This window comes from Musa acuminata, chromosome BXJ3-4 (assembly GCF_036884655.1).
Source record: "Musa acuminata AAA Group cultivar baxijiao chromosome BXJ3-4, Cavendish_Baxijiao_AAA, whole genome shotgun sequence".
NCBI classification, from domain to species: Eukaryota; Viridiplantae; Streptophyta; class Magnoliopsida; order Zingiberales; family Musaceae; genus Musa; species Musa acuminata.
The window spans coordinates 11,772,826-11,781,819 of NC_088352.1; the positions used below are offsets into that span (position 1 = coordinate 11,772,826).

At 38.7% G+C, this 8,994-nt stretch overlaps 1 protein-coding gene across 2 annotated transcripts; it reads right to left on the reverse strand.

The window, feature by feature from the left end:
- Positions 1-463: 463 nt before the first annotated feature.
- LOC135583836 (transcription factor VOZ1-like) lies at positions 464-6,482 on the reverse strand. 2 transcript variants are annotated; one of them, XM_065149270.1, is made up of 5 exons: positions 6,348-6,436; positions 5,898-6,202; positions 5,620-5,811; positions 1,899-2,421; positions 464-1,716 (listed from the first exon to the last, which is right to left on the reverse strand). In XM_065149270.1, the coding sequence occupies exons 2-5, from the start codon at positions 6,108-6,110 to the stop codon at positions 1,118-1,120; spliced, it is 1,527 nt and encodes a 508-aa protein (XP_065005342.1). In that variant the 5' UTR covers positions 6,111-6,202; positions 6,348-6,436; the 3' UTR covers positions 464-1,117. The 2 variants fall into 2 exon arrangements, with proteins under 2 accessions (XP_065005342.1, XP_065005341.1); XM_065149269.1 differs by having other exon boundaries at positions 5,898-6,482.
- Between the last annotated feature and the right edge of the window lie 2,512 nt (positions 6,483-8,994).

The window sequence follows — 8,994 nt, forward strand, 5'->3', positions numbered from 1 at the left end:
ATTAAGTCTCCAACACGGTGCCATTCTACATGTTTTGTTTAGACAAAAGAATAGAATAGATAGATAGATAGATAGATAGATAGAAGTCTCCCTCCAAAGGTATATATATATATATATATATATATATATATATATATATATCCCTTGTGGATTCCATAATACACTGCTTGATGTGAGCAACACTGATATGACACCACTGTGATCCCTATAACAATGATATTACCTCTGTGATCCCTAAACACATAGCCTATGTCTGCAGTTGCCATCACACGGAGAGTAGCAGTAGATGGCATATTTTCTGCCTTCCTACACAACTTTCAGTCAATGGATCAACTGAAATCCCTTCATAGAGGCACTTAAGGCCACAAAGAGGAGGAATTAACCACAAGCATTGACAATGTTAAATGCGGAGAAATGCAGTATTAAGTTGCATCAACCAACAAGAAAATGCTGGCTCTACATCTGCTTGAATTCTATATATTTAATCTCGTTGCAAAATAAAAAGTGCATATACATCTTTCATCCACCATTAACAAGGATATCAATAACATAAGCTTTTGAAGGCAGAAGAATACCCAGAGAATATAATTGGCCACCATCAAACACGGGCGGATTCCACAACTATCGATATTTTGTAAAAACCTTGATAGAAAGACTGGCACAAGTATGGATTTGTAGTTGAACTGGCTAAATTGCCTTAAATAGAGGTCCTTGTTTTATCAACTCTCCATATATACAAGTATAGACACAAAGGTTCCATAATTTTTTCTGCACCTGTACGATTGTGGCATGAGATGTGTGCCAACCAGTAAACAGGCACAGCTATCTTTTAGAATCATTACAGTCAAGCCACTCTACATCAATTACCGTTCAAATGTCATCGTTATTTGGAAAAGTCTAGCCTTCAAAATGCAGCTGCTTGTTCTAAGGTGATGGCCGCGCATGCTGACCCCAAATAACAGTATCAGATTTGATTGCATAACCTTGTGGATAATTAGACCAAGGACAGAAAAGAATGCCCTTAGATAACATAAAATCAGTTCAGAGAGATGGAGTCACAAGTCTCTGATTATGAAATTCATGCTGCAGTATCTGCAGCTGCCCATGATTGCATTACTTACGTTATATAATCATCATTGAAGCTCCCAATTGAATAAACATATTGGTGACTGGGCCCACAAGCAGAATTCTTGTTCGACGAATCCACCTGCTCAGAAGCATGAAACACACTTGCTGTAGTTTCCTGTTGATTTGCCACTACTGAAGTTGAATAACTATTTCCAACAGTATCCTGATTTACTTTTGTCTTGTTCTTGGTAATCTTCTTGTTGTCCATGGACTTGTTCGAGTTGAGCTTTACCATCTGCTGTTGAAAATCAGCAAGTGGATTGCTAGTCAATTTTGCTTTGGCACCTTTCTTTGGATAAACAAGCTTAAATTCTAGCCTGTATAAGGCAAAGGCATCACAGTTGTTGATTTCATATTCATACATATGCCACTCGAAGTTGTTCAGAGGTTGCGGATCCATGTAATAGGACCTTTTAAAACCTCCATATTCTTTCAAAATCTGCTTCCTGGATTCATGCCAACCACGACCACAATAATCTGGCAATGACCTTTGCTTCCGATTCCCACTCTCAAATGCCCTCCTTGGCTTGTCAAAGAAGAGCCATTCTCTAAGTGATTCTCCTTCGAGAACGGAAAGATCAAACAACTCTGTATCATAGTAAGAAGATGTGACACCCTTGGAGTCAAGAAAAGAAAAAGAACCTTCAACCAAACTACCAGGAGTTGGTTGGTTCGTCTGAACCAAATTCTTTGTATGGTGGTTATCATAGCAGTAAAAGAATGAAGCAATGAAGAAAAATATGAATGCTTCTGTAGTAGTACAAACATACCTGGGGCGTTCCAGGGAGACTTTGCAGTTGCAGCACCTTCACATACTGGAATACCAACGTTTTTTCCTTCTGTCCTTGCATTAAGCGCAGCAAAAAGTGGCCCATCCTTCAGATCAATACCTCCGGGACGCAGCACTGGTGTCATACCAGGAGGGCCTTCACTTACTGCTAGGTTAGCATGAAAGCTACTACAGTAATCTTGGCACCATTCTGATCCCTGAGCAGGACGTGGACAGTCCCAAAGTGCACACTTTGGTCTTAAAAATGCAGATGGCGGAGGACATATAGTTGGCAGTAAGTCTGACATATGTGGAAAAACATCAGCCCCATCATGCTCTACTGAAATGTTGTCATACAGATGATCAGCCATTTCCTGTTGCAAATTGTACAGCTGATAATCCAAATAAGTTGTCCCCTCCAAACAATTCAATACAACATCATGTGGTCCAATAGGAAGGTTGCTTTCATATTGATAAACGTGTGGGAACTCATGCCCTGCTATTTCCTGATTCACATAATAATCCTGAAAGAAGAGACAAATTGACATAGTTTCACATGGAACTTAACTATCATAAATTAATATTTAATGAATAGCAACTAAGCAAATCACCACAAGACAGACACAAACACCAATTAAAAGAAGCAATAGATCTCACTTCCCAGGTTATACAATGATATCTGTGCTAAATTATGATAGTGCCACAATAGTCTGACACCCTGTGGCATTTACAAAAACTTGAACAGATGTACCCTTAAACTTGTTACTTTTTGTGAATTTAACACACAATAAAATTAAACTATATGGAAGTTGCATCTTTAACATTTAGAATTATTGACATTTCACAAGACACAAATCCATCTTTAACATCTGTACACTATTAATTTCATGTTATAGCTCACATGTGAACTTTAAGAACTGAAAATGAAAGTTCAAACTGCTTTGGTCTTTCTATAAGATATACAGCCCACAGGAGATGATACGTGATTTGATGGAAACCAATAAGTGTTTTGTTGTTAATGGCAACTAATATAATTTATAGTCTGTAGGGAGAATGTCCAAAATGTACCATCGAAACTACAAGTCTATAACAGATAGTTGCAGCAGAATTTGCCATTTCTTCACGCTTCTGTGCATGTTTTCATATATTGGATAGTTTCTAGGTTGCTAACTTGTGTCTTAAGATCATATTTTTCCAGCCAATCAGCAAGCTTTTCATGTGTAAATTTGTCTTGGATAGTTGGATAGGAAATTGGCATCAAAATGAAAGTAACGATATGCTAGTGATATTCACTTGTGAATTGTGAAGCTCTGTCAATATTACTTGTAGCCTTCAAAATCACTATTTATCTTATACAAGTCTACAAACAAACTGCAAACCTGGGGGACAAGGAGCATCATACTAGCGCAGAAGCAATTTTAACTCAATATGCATTTGGATAGTTATGATATCATTCAGTGAGAATAGATTAAGGATATTGTCTGTAATTCAGGACACTTGTGTGTGGCCGGTGGCTTTTAACCACTATTATAGTAACCAATAAAAGAGCTGTCATGGTGCTTGAGGCTTCTACCAATGCAAGGTCCATGATGGTCCGAATGTACACGCTTACATTAGCAAGTAGTTCCCAGAACTCGAAAGTAATCACCATGTAACTTACAATCAAACGAGTACATTGTAAAAGCATAAGCCAAAGAAAATACGTAATAGCCTGAATATCAAAGATTTATACATAAGCAAACACCAAGGTTAATAAAAAATTACACAGCTTCTCTCACATGTATATTCTTCAAAAGTTCCAAACATGCTCAACGTAGTGAAACGAACAACAACAAATGTTGGATGATAAACATATGCAGAATGCATTGACTCACATTTTCAGAAAATTGATTCAGTACTCCCAGTTTCATTGGTATGAGAACAAAATTTGGATGTTTCCTCTTTTTTAATTATAGTGATGTTGTTCTTAACTGTACCCAAACTAGACCCTTCATGGTACCAAGGTCACTTGGTTAGGGTATGTGTGAAGTTCAGGTCCAAACAGACCTGAACAAGGGATCCAAAATGACCCAAAACCAATATTATCAAACGAGCAATTAAGTAGCAGATGGATAGTGGGGGCAAGTCCCTTCTCTAGACATTCATTAAAAATTGAGGGTACCTGGAAAATCTCCATTCGTTCAAGTCCCAGATCCACATCTCTCTCCTTTTGTTACCTTTCTCCAAAAATCTGTTATCGAAATAAACTTGTACATTCCACAACTAAAAGCTTCTTCCTCCTACCTTGTTAGAATGCTGTAACAAGACCTTTCTCTTCTTTATTGTGAAAATTTCTTGAATGGTTATTCTCAGAACATTCTGCACTATAGGCTGCAATTTGAGATAGTGCATGAATGGCTCTGAGGAGTTCAGGCTGAGGCGCTTGGGATGGATATTTCATCTATGCTTTGCTGAAATTTTACACTTCTATTTGGATCTTTTGTTCGAGGTGATGAATTTTTGTATATGCGCTTTCAATATTATTTTGATGATTGGTTCTTTGATGTTGGAACTTTAGGATTTATTTGTTGCAAAGTCCTATTATTTTTTCAAGTGCTTGGTTGATGTTTCAGTTTAGTATAAGCAACGATCTAATTTATTTCTTTGAACTGATTATGTAAGAAATTTTATCATAATCCTATTTTTAACACATGGTTTTGAAATCTTAGAAATGGTTTATTAAGGTTTGAAATGATTAAATTAAAATTAATTGATGGTACTCGATAACTAGTAAGCATCTGGATGAAGCAGATAAGGATTGGTCATTCACTAGATACTCAACAATTAACTGCGCATAGCCAGACATTGAGAGCTCCAATTCTGAAGGGATCAATCAAAATCTTCTTTTTTTTTAGCCGATGACCATCCACCATGCCTAGCAGATTGGGTATTGGGATTCAGAAATTCCACTTGGAAACATGATTTGGATTGCTCGAATCATGATGCTTCTGGCTCCAGAATTACAATATATCCATGATGCAGACAATGGGGGACCAATCTCAGACATAAACCAGAAAGGCAAATAAAATTTAAAGTCATTCCTACTCAAGAATCAAAACAATAAAAGCACCAAATAGTAAAGAAAAAAAACAATTTCCAATACCAGTATTCTTGAACCAATTAAATGTCTGGCTCAATTACTTAGACTGAATAACTTACCTAATAGCAAGTTATCTAACACAAGGAAAAAACCACCATCTAATAACGCCAAATACCAACTAAACTTTTATATATGTTCAGCTACCAAAGATGAATGGCTTATGGTTAATGAGCTAATACTATATGATGTCAGTAATGTTATTTCCTTTTATGCTTTCTTCAGAAATATACATTTTTTTATTACTTGCAAAATTCAACTTCATGACAATTTCTAGCAAACTTCTCCGTAAGTTTTTGCTGAAAACTTCACGACACCTATTAGAACGTTGAAACACAATGAAAGTCATTACATTTTCATGCAAGTTTGTGACATCTTGATATTGATCTAGTGTATAACAGCTTCTTTTCCTTTTAGATCTCCATTTGACATAGAACTGGACCACAACACTTCAATAGGAGGTTGGAAAGAAAATTGACCTCGAAAGATATAACTGACAGAACACCATATTACCATTCATTCCCAGAGAAGCAACAGAGAATCACATGTATCGAAGTTAAACAATATGAATGGGAGCCACACTCACATCTTGAAAGGCAGCATTTTCTCTGCCTTGGATGTACCCCACACCAGGTTTGGACACATCCAACTCCTCAGGCTTTGGAGTGCTCCTGAGTGCCAGCTCAGCTGGCTTGCTCGTGGCGTCATCCTCCTCTTCGCTCAGTTGCAACAGCCGTAGGGTCTCTGAGAACAGATCCGATGATTCCTTGACGTTCCCCTGCCTCAAAACCGATCGATCAAACACCAGCAAAGAAGAACATAGAACAAAAGGATTCGACGATCCAGATCGTCAGGCGAACTCACTTGCAAGGAGCAAGCCGGGGAGACCTCGTTGAGCTCGGCCCTCCACTCGCGGAGCATCTGATGGACCTGCTCCTCGAGGACGGCTATGTCGGCGATGCGGCTCTCTTTGCGGGCGGACTGAAGATCATTGAACATCCCCTGGAGGTCGTCCACCCGGTTCTTCGCCTTCGCTTTGAACAGCCGGTGCGACCCTGATTTGCAATTCTTTCCCATCGCCCCTTTTTGTCCTCGCGACCTAATTGATTCCTCTCACCTAATGAAGCACGGATCAAGAGGAAGGCAATCGACGGAGATCCGAGGGAGATCTGACAGCAGCAAGGAAGAGAGGAAGAATCGAATCGAGGAAAGGAGAGAAGCCCTAGAATTGGAGTTGGGAAGGGTTTGAGAGAGAGAGAGACAGTGAGAGAACGACAGCAGCGGAACCAGCAGTGCGTTACGGCTGCCTCTTACTTCCGTTCACGCCGTCTGTTTGGCCGCCAAAATCGGGTCCTTTCCTTTCCTCACCCTTCGGCTATTCTCGACGACGACGAAGACGAAGAGGGTAAGGGAGAACCCCCAAAAAGGCTGATGACGCGGCAAAAGCGAAGGCGGAATTTGTTTATTCCTTTACTTATTATATTTATGTGGGGAATTTTACCAGCAACACTTTTTTTGCATACCCGTCGAAACTACCCACCACCGTACCTGTCTAGTTCGAGCACGACGTAGGAGATGACCATGGGCCCCACAGAATGTGAGGCTGTAGTTTCTCCCAGATGCGCCGCTTAAGCCATGCTACTTCGGCATGGTTGATCTGGTTTACCGACAACCGTGAAAAATGCTTCGACTTGGGAGGATGTGGCTGACACCAACCTGCTCGCTCCTTCCCCACCCATCCTCCTCACGAATACGCCACGTGTGCCACTCGCGACTTAAGTCGGCGAAAACTGTTACAATCATGTACCTATTTTTTACTGGTTTCTCTACATCTTTTATGCAGCTTAGATATACAGCAGCTTAAATAAAAAGGTAGAGCATATGCACATCAAATTAAATTTCATTCACAAACACACACACACACACATTTATAGAATGGATTGATCACTAAAAGCTACCTTCAAAGTCAGAGTTGACTCCTGAATTAGGCATTTGATCGAACTCACAGCACCTTTCTCCATTGAAAGTAAATCACTTTTATCATATGTACATGCGACTGCAAATGAATTTACAATTCAGGGAATATTACATGTAATTATAAGCTGGCATGCAACTCAAAGGCAGGCTTTCGATATCCCCCTCTCATGTGTTGCCTCATCATAGGTAATCCTCCTCTTCGTTCATGCATTCCATTGTTTCCTTCTTGAATCGCTCATCGTCTCCTCGATCCAAATAGATGCAGAAAATCAAAATAACTGCATCTGCAATTGCTATTTACAATACTTGTTCTTGTCTCGACTATCTCTGTAAACATTTCCAGTTGCAAGACACCAAATGTTCCCGAAATAAAAAAAGGCACAATAAATGCATGGATATAACTTGACTATGCTGCTAAGCATGAGGAAAATATAGATTTAGAAATCAAAATTTTACCAACTACATCTAAACAACCAACCTTTTTCTTGACCTTTCCATTTCTTTGTTGTGGTTCCGGCAGTGTGAAGCCAGACTTTTAATGGCGATCTCCTGTACATGTCGCAAATGCATCATCTTAACGTATACCGTCACACAGGTGATGAGCTGAAATTATATGCCAATATAAGGTTGATTGTCAAAGTACATAAGCTGACAATGTGAGTCAGAAGTATTTTGCAGTAGATTTCTGCGCTTGTTCTACTTGGCTAACGTTTAGAGAATCCACGTTTCCAGAGTTCTTCAGCTCTGGCTCCAAATCAACTCATGTAACGAGTGACAAGAAAATAGAGATCACTTCATATCCTTCAGCAAAAGGAAGAACAAACAGGCAACCAACATGTGTTATGTTTCAGGCTGTAATGAAAATTCTGTAACTAAAAACTGTATCTTGGGAAAAATCAAAGATAAACATGGTTATGCTTGTCGTACGGATGTTAATCTACATATTACATGACCGGGCACTACATGGCATGTGTATATGGTATTCTATGGTTTTCAGAATAAGTAGTTGATCATGTCATAGCATCTTAAGCCTTTAGGAAAGATCTACAATTATAAGTTTTCAGAACTATAAGCTAAGTTTTGGAATGTTTCATTTTTGAGATACATATGGTAAAATAAGACCCAAAAAATAAGAGAGTATTGTTAGAATACTCGCAACTCTCTTATGGTTCACAAATGGTAAAATAAGACCCAAAAAACGGGACTAAACAGCATAAAATTGCTATTGTCATATATTTCTACTGCATTCAGATGAAAAAACCATGCTTCCAGTGCCTAGTCACACATCAACTTTCTAAATACATATTGTTGATATTTCAAAAGAATAAATACAAGAACCTTCAATAAAGAAGAATGTGGCTGTCATAGATAATGTGATACATACTACTATCACAGATAAAGTTGTAAATAGAGTATTTGATGTAATGCTTATGTATGTTCATGTCTTTTGGTTTTGTTCATGCTTTCAACAGCATGTAGAGGGCTGACAGTAGGCTGAGCAGCCCAATTTTTGTTGGCTTTGATGGCCGCTTTAGGCTTGTAAATGAAGGTTGTGTCATGTGAGTACTTGTGGAGATTTCGGTCTGTAGTGGACCATTTTGAACCCATTGTTGTACGACCGTTTAGAGCATGCAAAATCTATGTTAATGATTTGCATTGCCTATAAAGTGTTTGCTAAAATAGTTGCTTGTGAATCCCGAGTGAAACGTTTTCTCTAACCCGTTTTTTCCTTTTGTAGGTCCTAAAGGATCATCGTAGGTTTCGAGAAGACTGACTTCTACGGACAGACACGCAAGAATGCCGTAAGACTTCGACAAAACTAACTAAGTTTGTGATACTATGGTGATTGAGATAGCATGAGGTTGGTGCAATAGCTTCTAAAACATCCACTCTATTGATATCTTGCACATCAACTAGGGAAACAAACTAATTATCAGCAAACATGGAAACAAAGGAAGATGTTCTTGTTGAATTTGCTGTCCAA

Excerpts from the sequence above, each read along its gene's own strand:
- LOC135583836 (XM_065149269.1), bottom strand. The coding sequence starts at position 6,110 with ATGGGAAAGAATTGCAAATCAGGGTCGCACCGGCTGTTCAAAGCGAAG. Across the intron at positions 5,812-5,897 it reads CCCCGGCTTGCTCCTTGCAA|GGGAACGTCAAGGAATCATC; the intron begins GTGAGTTCGCCT and ends GTTTTGAGGCAG. Across the intron at positions 2,422-5,619 it reads AAAATGCTGCCTTTCAAGAT|GATTATTATGTGAATCAGGA; the intron begins GTGAGTGTGGCT and ends CTCTTCTTTCAG.